The sequence below is a fragment of the Gymnodraco acuticeps genome, unplaced genomic scaffold (genome assembly GCF_902827175.1).
Source record: "Gymnodraco acuticeps unplaced genomic scaffold, fGymAcu1.1, whole genome shotgun sequence".
NCBI lineage: Eukaryota > Metazoa > Chordata > Actinopteri > Perciformes > Bathydraconidae > Gymnodraco > Gymnodraco acuticeps.
In genome coordinates this window covers 161,179-175,276 of record NW_022990358.1, presented here as the reverse complement: position 1 = coordinate 175,276, position 14,098 = coordinate 161,179, and the positions used below count along the sequence as shown (strand labels likewise).

The following is a 14,098-nucleotide window of genomic DNA, read 5'->3' as shown; positions in this document are numbered from 1 at the left end:
GTTATATTTGCTCATGTAACAGTTGCAGGAGGAGCTTCAATGTTATACAACCAGCGTTTAACACACATTACGTGCTTTGGAAATATGCAATAACTTTGTTATAAAATACTATATTCAGCAAATGATAGATTTATCTGTTAAAATAGACCCAACAACTTTAGAAAGAAACTCCTGACTCAAACTCAGTCCCTGCAGCCCTCCGGTTTGAATTTATCATTGTCTTGAAAAACTAATTACGCTTCTCTCCATAATAACCCCAAATGCACTAATTGTATACTGCTGGTTGCTTTATATTCAATAAGTACCCTACGTGTGATATCCATTTTTAGCCTGTTTGTGAAACAAAATGTTCCCTGGGAATATATGGCTACTTTTGAACGTGGAAGCCCAATGATCAAATACATCTGGGAAAACACGCTAAAACAAGAAGTTATGTCAGCATGTTGTCACAATGTTGTGGAAATATCTTAATTCTCCTTTCATGTGTTACCCTCAGGTGAATAATTAAATACTTCCTTACAAGTTAAGATAGTTACTTAATTAACTTCAGAAGCAAAACAGTATTCTATATGTTGTTACTGTGAACAAAACACATCAAGAGACCAGAGATGGGAGAAGTACTCAGATCTTGTACTTGAGTCAAAGTAGAAGTACCAGAGTTTAGGAATACTTTGTTATCGGTAGAAATTCTGCAATCAAAATGTTACTCAAGTAAAAGTACAAAAGTATAGGCATCAAAATATACTTAAAGTACAAAATGTAAAATGAGTTATTATGCAGATTGGCCCATTTCAGAATAATATATATGATATGTTTTATAATTATTGATGCATTTAAGTGTTATCCAAGCTGGTAAAGGTGCAGCTAGTTTGAATGACTTTGTATACTGCAGGGTAGCTTGTGAATTTACTCCAGGTGGAACTAAAGTCTGATTTAAGAGTTGGTTATATTTCATATCATTAATCCAAATCTGTAAAGTAACAAAAGGTATTCAATACATGTAGTGGAGTAAAAGAACACCATTTAGCGGAGTAGAAGTACAGAGTAGCATAACGTGGAAATACTCGAGTATATCAAAATTGTACTTCAGTATACTTCAGTATATTTATTGAGTAAATGAACTTAGTTACTTTACACCTCTGCATGAGACCATAACCAATATTTGTATTTTCTGACTTCCCGGTCATCTATATGGCACTCGGACTGTCATTAGTCTTTAAAAATAACTTACAAAAATATGATTTCAAAAATGCGTTCATTTGTTTGGGACTATTTTCAGCTGCGGAGTATTCCACATTTGGTGCTTTAGTGAATTAGGGGCAGCAGGAAGCAGGACTTTGTAATTGGGGATGGAGTCAAAATAAACTTTGATTAATTAATGAAGGAACATGTCACCCAATGCAACAGTGCTGATCATTGATGTGTTTCGAACAGTTTTGGACAACTATGGAGCTCTATGGCACAGAGTAAGAAGATTTACCAGGCTTTGATAAACACCCAAAACGTGTTAGTAGATACAGTTATAGTTGATTATGTCAAAGGATTTATCCATAAAGATTGATCCAAAAGCAACTACTCTACGACTACTAATCTAAAAAAAAACCTGTTCAGTGCCAGTAAAGTTAAGGTTAAGGTTGTTCCAAGTTCCTCCCCCCCATCAGAAACATTACAGATCATAAAGTGTACTTCTGTACCTTTGCGATGTCCAAGTGCTGCTCGTGGCACTGAACTGCGTTGGTGAAGTCTCCAAGCGCGGTGTACACGGCGCCCATGTTGCCCAGCTGGCGAGCCTCGGAGAGCTGGCACTGCGTTTGTCTCGCCAACAGCACACACTGCTTATGGCTCGCCAGCGCGTTGGGGTAGTCACCGATGGCTGTGTATACATGGCCCAGACTGCTGAGAGCATCGGACGCAGCCTGAAACCACACACACACACACACACACACACACACACACACACACACACACACACACACACACACACACACACACACACACACACACACACACACACACACACACCACACACACACACACACACACACACACACACACACACACACACACACACACACACACACACACACACACACACACACACACACACACACACACACACACACACACACACACACACACACACACACACACACACACGTTAGCACCCAGAGATAGGATCAAAACCATCCACATTGGCCCAGTAAACACCAAACACGACTAGTAAACAGTAACAAGATAAAGACAGAAGAATACATCATGTTGTATTTGCAACAATTTAAGTTTATTACAATCTGCTTCTTACTTTTTTCGTATTTAACAGCATGACTTTTACAAGGGTAATTTATTTTTCATTGTACAACACAGGGTGCTGCAACAGAATGCAGTTATTGTCCCATTTTGCCGCATAACAAAAACAAACAAAAGACAGTAAAAGTATTTTTTGTGTTGGAGTGTGCCGGATGAGGAGCCTCACAGCCTGAGGCCAGGAGCTGCTCTGTAGTCTGGAGGTACGACAGAAGAGATGTGGGCTGGGGGGGGTATTGTCAATTAATATCATTTAGGCTCGTTGCAGACCCTTCTTCTCACAATGATTCATCCTCAGCCATTAATCCATCTCTTTTACACTCTATCTCCTTTGACTTTACTATAAGCTGTCATGCACTCTGATTCTTAGCATGTGGTGTTAAGGTGTCACAACTGAGGCTTGTCCTGTGCACTCAGCTCATCATGGCTAATAGTTTAATCCTTTTTGTGTATTTATTTTCCACCTATAATCAAACATGTGGATCATTCTGTTCCTATGCTCCCTGTTGGGAATGACTGAATTTGATAACCTGTTAAACTGTTGGATTGTCTACAACTTCTGTGATCGTCTCACTGCTTGATTTTCGTAAATGTAGTGTTGAATAGTCGCTGTGCTCCCAGATCTCAATGTGTTTTCGTTGTTGATTCAGTGTTGCTAGAACTCCTACTAATTATGGATATCACTGTTAGAAAATACATGTCATAAAACTAAATAATAACCATAAATTGACATTGAATCTGAAAAGTGTATTTTGTCTCAAATATAGCATCTCCACAGCTGTGGTGTTAACTAAGCACATTTAGTGACTGAACATAAGTATTTAATTGAGTTACACCATATTTGTACTTTACTTTATATATTGTGCGCCCTTATAATTCGACTGCGCTACTAGTTTGTGATTTTTTACTCCACTATATTTATTTGACAGCATTACAAACATATGATGATAGTATAGAATATCATGCATTGCTGTAGATTTAACTAACCAAGGGTATTTAAAGAATTATCATAACTGTCAACACTTACAGCAGTAAAATGCAACATACATATTAATACAGTTGTCATATTAATCCAACACATCATTTGTAAAGAAAAACATTGCCACTAAACATACTGAACAGTGTTTAATTAAGGATTTATTTTATTGTAGTTTTTTATTGAGTAAGGGTTTGAATGCAGGATTTTGACTTGGTGTAGAGCCTTTTCACAGTGTGGTATTAATATTGTAGCTAAAGTAAAGGATCTAACACTTCTTCCACCCCTGCTGGACACTAAGAGAGAAAGTAAAAGGGACGTCACCTCCTCACATCCCAAATGGAAATGTTATTGGAGTCTACAGGAGGGAAATCTAATCTTTCACATCCTATTATACCGTGCTGTGAGAGTCTCACCACTCAGGTCTGTTATAACTCTGTTTTAGTTTCGCACATAAGACACTTTTACAGCACTAATGATTTCTAGCTGCACTCTACTTGCTAATTACAGGGACCTCTTCAGGCATAATCCCACGCAAATCACAAAGAGCGTTTCAGTTAAAGATCACACTGTGTTGCCTCTGTAAAAACAAGGCCACACACACACACACACACACACACACACACACACACACACACACACACACACACACACACACACACACACACACACACACACACACACACACACACACACACACACACACACACACACACACACACACACACACACACACACACACACACAGTGAGTTGTACACACCGTTGTCTGTTTCTCTAATGAGAGAAATAACAAACGGTAGCTGCATTCCTCCTCTTGCTTTGGTAATTTGAAACCTGCCTACTCATTTGCAAACTAATCTAAAGGTTATTGGTATTGATCAGAGGAGTCATGGGAAATATTTGTCAGCAATGAGAAAGTCTGTTTCAAATGACCCGGGAAAATTAAGAAAAGAGCACCACAGCTTGAATTGAAACATGTATCACTGTCTGTTGTGTCTATACGTGAATACACAAACACATTAATAAACACTTAATTTTCTAATAAATGTTATGCATAAACATTTCTATTTTTGCAGAGCTCTGCTGCAGAATAATATGCTCAGTGTTACCATCATCACTTACTACCATTTTACACCACAATCCACAATATCTAATAAAGCGGTGTCCAAACTAAGGCCCGGGGGCCAACTGCGGCCCGTGGTCCATTTTGAATTGGCCCGCAGCAAATTCTAAAACTATAGTAGAATACGGCCCAGACCTGAAGCATGTGCTTTTCTTCTTTGTACTTCTTAAATATATATGTACAAATATATTACAAGATATTCATTGTTGTCAGTGTTAATAAGCCCAATTTTCAAATAAATTCAGTCATTAAAGTTAACAAAAAGTGCTAACAAATCTCAGTTGATACAAAAGCCCAATAACTTATTTGTATAACACCTTTGAAATATCCCCTTTCCATCCACCCTCACTCTATACAGGGCTGTGAAGGGAGAGCAGCTTCTGTTTTAAGGAATGAGCTGTTTTGTAACAAATAAATGAAACACTATTAAAAGGTCACCTATTATGCAAAATGCACTTTTTCATGTATTTCATACATCCCATTGTATACGTCCCCTCTGTGTAAAGACATTCTGAAAGTTTCAGGAAAAATATTAGCTCTCTTTTTGTCCTGATCCATTTATATAAAAACTGAAAATGAGCTGATCAGATTTTGGCCACTTTATGATGTCATAACGATTTTTTTGGCTTGTGTAACCATTAGCCAATCACCAACCAAGGTAACCCCCCCCCACCTTATCACCTGAATCTCCTCCTAGAGCACATTTGTGTTCTTTGTAACCAAATATCTCTCAGAGGGGCGTGGGGAGGGGCTCCTTATTTTCATCTAAAGTGACAGACAGAGAATCAGCACTTTGGAAACAGGGCTGAAACAGAGGGGATTATGGGATGCTACAATGCACAATCTGTTTGATATTTCGAGCCAAACACTTCAGAGACATGTTTTGTATATATCCGAGAACTATAATATATTGATGAAAAACAGTATAATAGGGGACCTTTAATGGGAAGCTGTGATAGAGGATGTTCAATTATCAAGAATAATCTGCCTACATTTGATTGATTTTGCTAATTTATAACTTTAATTATAAGGCAATATACCTCACCTCTAGTAAGTGGCCCAGCCCTTCGTATATAGTTCTGTATGTAGCTCTCAGTGAAATAAGTCTGGACACCCCTGATCTAACACATATTTAAGAATAGGAGCTTAATTAATTAAGCATTTATTAATGCTATAAGTTTCACCTGCACAAACACAAAAAGTCACTTTTGCTAACAATTTAAGCACCATAGCTGAGCAAGTGGTATTTCATTACAAATCCAAATGATCATCATTATTATCTTGTGAAAAATGGGCCAGCATCGCTTCAGTGACGCTCGGTGGTACTAAACACTTTGGTGCGCACCAGCCGTTGAATAATATCATAAACCATAATTCTGGATAAATAATTAGATTTAAGTTAGAGATGGACTCCAGGAAAATTGTCTCAATGCGAGCTCGTCTGATAAGACAATTTATTTGTATTTGCGCCCTGTGTGTTTTATTATTTGGAGGGGATGGTACCTGGTCAAGAAAATACTTTAAAACTCAAGCATTTTCTTTGTAGGATTAACAACGCTGTTAAATTGATAAGATAAGAACTCAAATTGACACCCATACAAAACCTCAACAGCAAGTTGAGGAAAACAGGTATTAGTCGGTCAGATTATCCTTTGTGTTCAGCTCTGTGAGAAATGTGAAATAGCACATTCTTTCAAAATGTAAAATGTGTTCAATTTCATGTTTTGCATCTTTTCCAAGGTAGTTGTTGCTCATACATTTGTTCCACTCAAAATCACCCCTGCACTCAATTAATATCAGCATGTAAGTAATATCACTGTAAGCATTTTAGCATGCTGACGTTAGCTGTACGCCCATAGCCCTGCTGTGCAGCATGTAGCCTCTCCACTACTCACTGTGCACAACCTGCAGAATAATGCAACATTTTATTTTTTAATAAATATATTGTAAATAAAGCTGAGGTAGAAATACTCAGATCCTTTTCTAGTAATGACTCCAAGTCAAAAAATACTCAAATACAAGTAAAAATCCCAAATTTGAATGGTCACCAATGAAAAAATACAGAATTATCATCATAAAAATGAACTTTAAGTAACAAAAGTCAAAGTAATCATCATGCAGAATGGCTCCTGTGATATTATTATAGCATATTATATTATGCAGCACCCTACAAACACCTCCAGCCTTCACAAGAATCATGCTCACATGTGATAATGAATGTACTGAACGCAGCTTATATCTGTGAACACACAGCGTGATGTAATTACAGAGTGTTAGGGAAATAATTGTCCTAGACTCCTAGATATGATGTGCATGACCAACCCTGACGTCTGTTATCTCCTTTAAGGAGATAGGCTGCTTCAGCCATAATGTTGTTGTTCCCATTCTATGACTGGGCAACCCTAGGTCACAGATGGTGTATTGTTGTGGGTACACTGGGACACTTCCTTCTCGGTGTTTGTGGAAACTGTTGTGGAATATTTTCCAAGGCCCATAACTTTGACCCAGTGTATCAGTTCAAACTGTCCTGACTGAGCACAGGCACCTGTAACCTTGGCTGCTGTGCTCTCAGTGTTTTGTCTCCCTGTTCCTGCCTGTTGGCGTCAGCTGATAGAGGTGTTATCATTCTATCTTGTTATGCAGCATGTTGATGATGCTCTCTGAACTAGCTAAATACATGGGTCTGGGGTAGAGTTCTTCAGAATTGACGTGGCAACTCTACCGTGAAGTCAGAACCTCTGACTCTTGGACTTGTGATGTGAATCCTCCGGCCGTTAACTCCAAATAAACCATCATGTGTTTGACATCAAAGCTACTGCTCCTACCGTGTCTCCTTCCTGAGTCGGTGACTCCCAGTGCATAGCTACACAGAAGTTTCCTCTACAGACTCCAAGGTGTGAAATCTTCGAGGCCATAAGTGTCAGACGCAAGTAACTCAGTGTTCCCAACTGTTTAGGCTATCTTCTCAAATATGTTGATTACTCTCTGTGAAACCAGTTAAATGGGCTAACGAGAGAGAGGCGCTCCAGATTTGACGTGGCAACTCTACCGTGAAGTCAGAACCTCTGGCTCTTGGACTTGTGATGTGAATTCTCCGGCCGAAGCTCCAAATAAACCATCAGTGTTTGACATCAAAGCTCCTGCTCTTCCCGTGTCTCTTTCCTGAGTCGGTGACTCCCACTGCATTGCTACACAGAAGTTTCCCTTACACAGAGGAGCTATAGACTCTAAGAATTATCTCTTTTGATGCAATTACAGTGACAATAATGAAGTTAAAGGCCGTCTGAACACAAGCAGAAGTCACACAGACTCACAATCAAAAATAAATAAATGACTTTGACCTTTCAAAGCACAGAGAGAGGGACAGCGGAGAATAAGTCAGAGACTATAATGAAATGTTTGCAAGTTTAAAGGAGGTGAGCGAGAGGAGGAGATGAAGTATGAATTATTAAAGGGGAGTTATTAGCATGTTCAGAACTCATTTATATCCCAATCGCCCTGTCTTTCTTTACGAGTCAGACAAGTGTTCTTCTACTTTGGGGGGATAAACAAAAAGAAAATCGGTAGATATACTAACGCTGTTTCCAAGTGTTAAGCACTGGAGATGGAAATGGGTCTAAATTCTTAAGAAATTGGATCAAATATATTAGATGTTCATATATGTTTAAATATATGTTTCGATTTCTATTAATAATATAATTATTTACTTCCAGAACATAGTGCCATCACTAAGTAACACACGCCATTCTATTGGCTAGCGCTCAAACACATTGTACATGATAGGCTAAGGGGCAGGTCATCTCTAAGCGGTTGACCAATCAAAACAAATCCAGCCCGCTGACCAATCAGAGCAGACTGGGCTCTCGTTTCAGACAGAGGGTGAAAAGAGGTGCTGAGAACAATAAAGAGCTTTTTGAACATTAAAGCATGGAAACATGTCACAGTAGAGGATCAAAATACAATTATGTACCTGACAATAGGCGCTTTCACACCAAGTACTTAGTACTTAGTTAATCAGAACTCTTTAGTTCTCATGAACTAGGAACAGATCGCGTTCACACCGGAATACATTTCCCGGAGGGAGGATTAGGCAAATGAAGCCGCTGACGTCACTTCTTCTTCTTCTGGTTTACTGGCAGGCCGCAAACAACTTCACAGCGTATACTGCCACCCGAAGTCCCTGGCCAGAAGTCCCCGGAGTTGGGGACTGGCTACAGTAGATTAGAAGCTGCTGGGAGTCTTCCCTGAAGCCTTCCGAATAAATCGCCAGAAACGCTGACACCTCCTCATCTCCACCGCTCCCATGTTTTATTTTGTGTTGTCATAAGTTAGTCTCTCTCCGTTTGTGCGCTGGGCTAATGCTAATAATGCTAATGCGAGGATAATAAAATGGCGGCTTCACAAAACTTTTTAGGAGTTTTATGGGGCGTGGTTTGCAATCCGCCCAGCCAATCAGAAATGGGAACCTTTTTCTCCCATGAAAGTACCTGCTCTCTAGCAGGGACTGAAAAGGGAGTGAAAAGGTTCTCATGAACTAAATTCTAGTTCCGGATTTTTTTGGTGTGAATGCACATTTTAGGAACTATATCGGAACTATACAGGGAAAAGTACTCCGGTGTGAAAGCGCCTAATGAGCATTAAAGGGCCACTTTAAACATATTTTACTCTACCAGGAGAGAAACTGAGCGCACAGATCACTTTATCATGAATAAAAGTGACACACATCAATGCCAAATTCCTTTAAATAGAAGCCTTAATGAATGCTAAGAAATGAAAACAGCCATACTGACCTTTTGGTGGAATTTACCTTCTAATTAAAATCAGGGAAAACTGCTCTTTTCATTTCTGTGTCTATGTGTGTGAAAAGGACAGCACACACCAAAGGGGATCCCAATTCCCAGCAAAGTGATGAGCGTAAACACATAAAATCCAGTTGACATCTCCCAGGCAGGAGAGGGAGATTTAATAAATGACGAGAAGGCCTCTGTGTGTACAGTCAACCGGCCAGACAAGTGTTTGATTTCCCTCAAGGACACAATGTTTCCCCTGCACGAGAAAAAACTAAAAGAAATCCAATCATGTTGTGTCTGGGCCTGCGAACCCGTACGGTTGATGTCTATTTTTATAAGGAGATGGAGAAACTGACAACCCTTGTCATTTTGCACAGTAAGAAAATCTAAGATAATATGCAAACTGTCATTATTAGATCTTTTATATAATGTTGCAGGGAGATCTCATTAGGAGGGTCTGCGTGGGGAGAAAGAGAAAAACCCAGTGAGTTAAAAAAGAGGCAGGAAAATATCTCTAACTCTAAATAAAGAGAGGAGAGAGAGGAAGATTAGTGCATCCTCTGCCTGCTGCTGAGCTCGATAAAGTGGCCGGGAGTCATGGGGGGGTTTGCTAAAGCGTTGCTCAATCACCCAAAAAATATAGGCTTTTCACCCTCAGCATGGGATAAAGAAAGAAATGAGTTCTCCTGCTGCTTCTGAGGGAAATGGCAGTTCTGAGTTAACCTGGTTCATGTTGGTTCGACTCAGAGACCAAAAGTCTGAGTCAGAACATACAGCGTGAGAAAGGACAGAAAGATGGAGAGGGAAGTCTGGGAAGAGCTTCTGAAGTTCTGGCATGTTAGTGAGTGAAAATCATCAAACTTCTTGATTTAGTGCATTGTTATCAAAACAAATTCATCATAATCCATCATTCTGAAATGGACTTTAATAGAAAATGTAATGTTGGCCAAGAAAGATAAGAGAATAAAAAGCTATTGCTATAGCCCCACCATCAGCCCCAGGTAGGGGACCACTTATATTGTTGTATAGAAAACTTAGAAATCAAAATTTGTACAATTTATTGAATTTTAGCAACATTTCAAATACCAGAGGATTGTATGTCCTTCAAAGTTTGTTGTAGGAGAAGCTCATAGTCCATCCCTGAAAATACATCTAGCTGTCTACCATTTCAAATATGAAATATTTTGCAAACATTACAGTTATATTCGTGGGTTTACATGTGAGGTGCCACCGCAGTCATTATGATTATCTAGTTCTGCCTACAACACGTTTTTGTCTTTGGTTCAGTTAGTAACTAGTGAGGGGTGCCAAAAGTGGTGAAATAGCCCACATGTCGAACAATTCACAATCAAACTACACCTTTTATTATTATGCAATCTCAGAAACCTCTATATAGACAAATCAACTTATCTTTGACTAATCTTTTACATAATAAACTTGATAAAGGTGGTAATTATTTTACAAATAGGAGAGAAACCAATAGATACACTTTTTTTCAGTAGGGTTAAGAAAAGCACTTCATCACTTTTGTTGGAGTCTGAGATGCTACTTCAATGGTTATGTTCGACACACAGCCAAAAAACATCATAGAAATGTAATTTGTCATTTGATTTTATGAGGATTGACAAATTCTCAGACTCAAATGATTAATTGATTACCATCAATGTTTCTTATTCATTTTCTGTCAACTGACTGTTTTAAGTTCAGAGCAGGTGAACTGATTTACACAATATTATAAAGGTGTTGCTTGTTTTTGTGTGTCCACCCCTGTGGGTTTAACATCAGCGCTCCGCATGTGGCGTCTTTGTTTGGAGACATGCTGTCTGGAAACACTCAAATAAACACATGTACGACAGCAAAGCAAACACACAGTGGGAGATATGGATTTCTGTTGATGGCCATGTTTCAGCCGCCTCAGGCTGTGCACCTGTGGAGGAGAGGCTCAATAATCCGTCTGTCAACAACACAGACTCACCACTCCAGCACACACACACACAAACACACACACACAAAGCTCAGAGGGAGAAACTGTTCTGTCTGGTTTCAATACTGAGATTTATGACAAAACTAATGTGATAGAAGTGGAAGCTGCTCAGAAACACAAGCTTGGCTTTCATTAAAACAAACTTACTAAAGCCCTCATTCGTCTTACTGACAGCTGTTCAATCCACCTCTCCACATCCAGGATGCAATCACATGCTAGTGTGTGTGTGTGTGTGTGTGTGTGTGTGTGTGTGTGTGTGTGTGTGTGTGTGTGTGTGTGTGTGTGTGTGTGTGTGTGTGTGTGTGTGTGTGTGTGTGTGTGTGTGTGTGTGTGTGTGTGTGTGTGTGTGTGTGTGTGTGTGTGTGTGTGTGTCTGAGTGTAATATCAAGCCTCTGGAGTGTGATGGTCCAGTGGAGCCAAACATATAGTGGACTGTCACAGTTATAATAAAGTTGAACATTAGAGACATCTTATTGAGTTAACAGAAGAAGATATACAGTATCGTAATAATAATCAGTCCAACTGTCTGGTCCTTTCAGACTGCAATAACAATATTAATCATAAAGATAATAGAGTGATTTTATATTTTTGAGAAGAACTGTTGTGATATGAAGGGCCTCAAGAAGGAGGAAGAAACTTTAAGGTATACTTTAAGCCATCTATGTCACAAAACGTTATGACAAGTACAACCACGTCGTTTACATAGAGTGAGTTACAAAGCTAAAAAGTGGGTGTTCTTATTTTGGTCATTATTTTTTATTATTGTTTCATATATTTATTAATGTATTAATATTATGACAATTGTGAATTTAACTAAAATAATATAACCTTTTTTTGTATATGTTTTTTTCTTTAAGAATTAACACTGTAAGTAACTGATGATTCAATTGGTAATTTTAATGTTTAAGTATTCTGTTAAGGAATATGGTTTGCAGATAATAGGATAAATGCAATATAATATATATTTGTATTTAGTATATAAGATTACATATATAAAATATTTCCCCACCTCACTTAAACCTCACAGAAAAAGGAAAATAATATTGTATTTCAGGGGGTGTGGATCATATGTAACCAACAAACAAAACCTTGTAAAACGTGAAGCAACAACGTAAAGATAACATCTAAATAATCAACATATTCTGGTACACAGCAGCAGTCACAAATACTTATGTACAAATGAAAACTCTGTAACTATCGGCACACACAGAAGAGTACACAAACACGATAGAGGAATTGGCAAACACACACACACACACACACACACACACACACACACACACACACACACACACACACACACACACACACGGTTGTCTAATTAGTCATTTAATGTAATATTCTACAAAAAACTCAGCAGGCACAGATTAAATTGAATATTTAATTATGCAATGACACATAGTTGTATGTACACTACGTCATGAAACTGAAAAAGCAACACACTCATACATGAAAACACACACACACACACATTAGATGTACAAAATACTGTTTGTGTGGTTAGATTGACGACGGTAAATGAACACAAACAACCTGACAGCTTCACTTAGTGTTTTGAGACATGGAGGGGCCAAAGTCTAACCTGAAACAGCAGTCTAATTAAGTTCACTTCTCACAACTGTCCAAAGTGTTTCAGAAAGAAACGGGGGAGTGTAGCTGCGGCCCGAGGCTGAAAACACCTGCTCTGAGAGTCAGACGCTCCAAACTAGCAAAGGAACAAGAGCTAATCAGAAGTTTGTTTTAATATTTATTTAGGTTTGGATGATCATTTCCAATCTAAACTTAATTCACTGTGTTGTACAGACAGGTGACGTTGTCATATTAATCTACAGTATAGGCTTATGTTGAATAATCAGTATGGTACTTTAAATAAACATAGCAGGATGGAGAGAGATTTCTAAGAAAAACAATCAAGACTATATCAACACTTATATCAACACTTACCCATGTCACTAACCCATGTTACCCCTGAACTGATTCTCTCATTCAGAGATTTGCAGCACACAATAAGTATTTTTTTCCTTTTTTTGTTTTACCTATACTGCCTGAAAATAAATTAGTTCGTTTTTTTAACAAAGTTCATGCATTGACAAACCCGTTAAATATAACTTTAATCTGTAAACGTGATGGTAATATCTGGCGCTAGGAGGTGGGCATGGATACAGGACCTGCTCTGGGTGATAGCTTGGGCCCCAGCCTACATTTGTGTGGTGCACTTCAATCAGATTGTTATCTCTAACTTGTTAAACCCAGAAGCAAATACTGATACTGCCAAGAGTTAGACTGCAAATCTGGTTCATCATGAATATACATAAGCACACTCAGCATTTTTGTATGCAAACGTACCTCTCTGTCCTTGAGCTTCATGGCCAGCACTAACTGGTTCCTGTGATTGGCCAACGCTTCTCTGTAGCTGCCTTTGGAGAAGAGGGCAGAGCCGAGGTTCCCGTGAGCACGACACTCCCCTGACTGGTCACCTGTGGACCAAAAGAGAATATGAGTTCCCTTTCTTCATTATCTTTTCACTCTGCACTGTATCTCTTGCTCCTCTTCGTACCTAAAGTCTTGGTGACCTCCAGGTCCTGCTGCATGTAGGCCACACTCTTCTCCGCGTTACCTAGAGACCAGTATGCCGAGCTGAGGGCCGAGAAGACAGACCCCCGCAGCTTCAGCGAGCACGTGCCGATCTTCAGCCCGGCCTCCAGCACCACCACGGAGGCGCCATGGAAACTGTGGGTCAGCAGCTCCTGACCAATGACGGACACCACCACGAACGGGCTCTTGTCCAGCTTCATCTTCTGCAGCTGCTGATAGGTCGGCTCCAGGGAGTCTGAGCAGGGAGACACAAAGACGACCGTGAGGAAAGTCGTTTTTATTAGTGTCTGATTGGCAGGAAATGTAACATTCAGAGTTGCATCA

General features: G+C 39.2%; 1 protein-coding gene across 3 annotated transcripts in view; it reads right to left on the bottom strand.

Annotated features, from left to right (window-relative positions):
* The window catches only part of ttc28 (tetratricopeptide repeat domain 28), a 141,551-nt gene that overhangs the window by 40,595 nt on the left and 86,858 nt on the right, over positions 1 to 14,098 (bottom strand). For all 3 annotated transcript variants that reach the window (XM_034224153.1, XM_034224154.1, XM_034224155.1), the window contains 3 exons: positions 13,737 to 14,009; positions 13,526 to 13,656; positions 1,695 to 1,916 (listed from right to left, as the gene is read on the bottom strand). In XM_034224153.1, the coding sequence (XP_034080044.1) occupies positions 1,695 to 1,916; positions 13,526 to 13,656; positions 13,737 to 14,009 (626 nt within the window). The remainder of the gene's footprint in view (positions 1 to 1,694; positions 1,917 to 13,525; positions 13,657 to 13,736; positions 14,010 to 14,098) is intronic.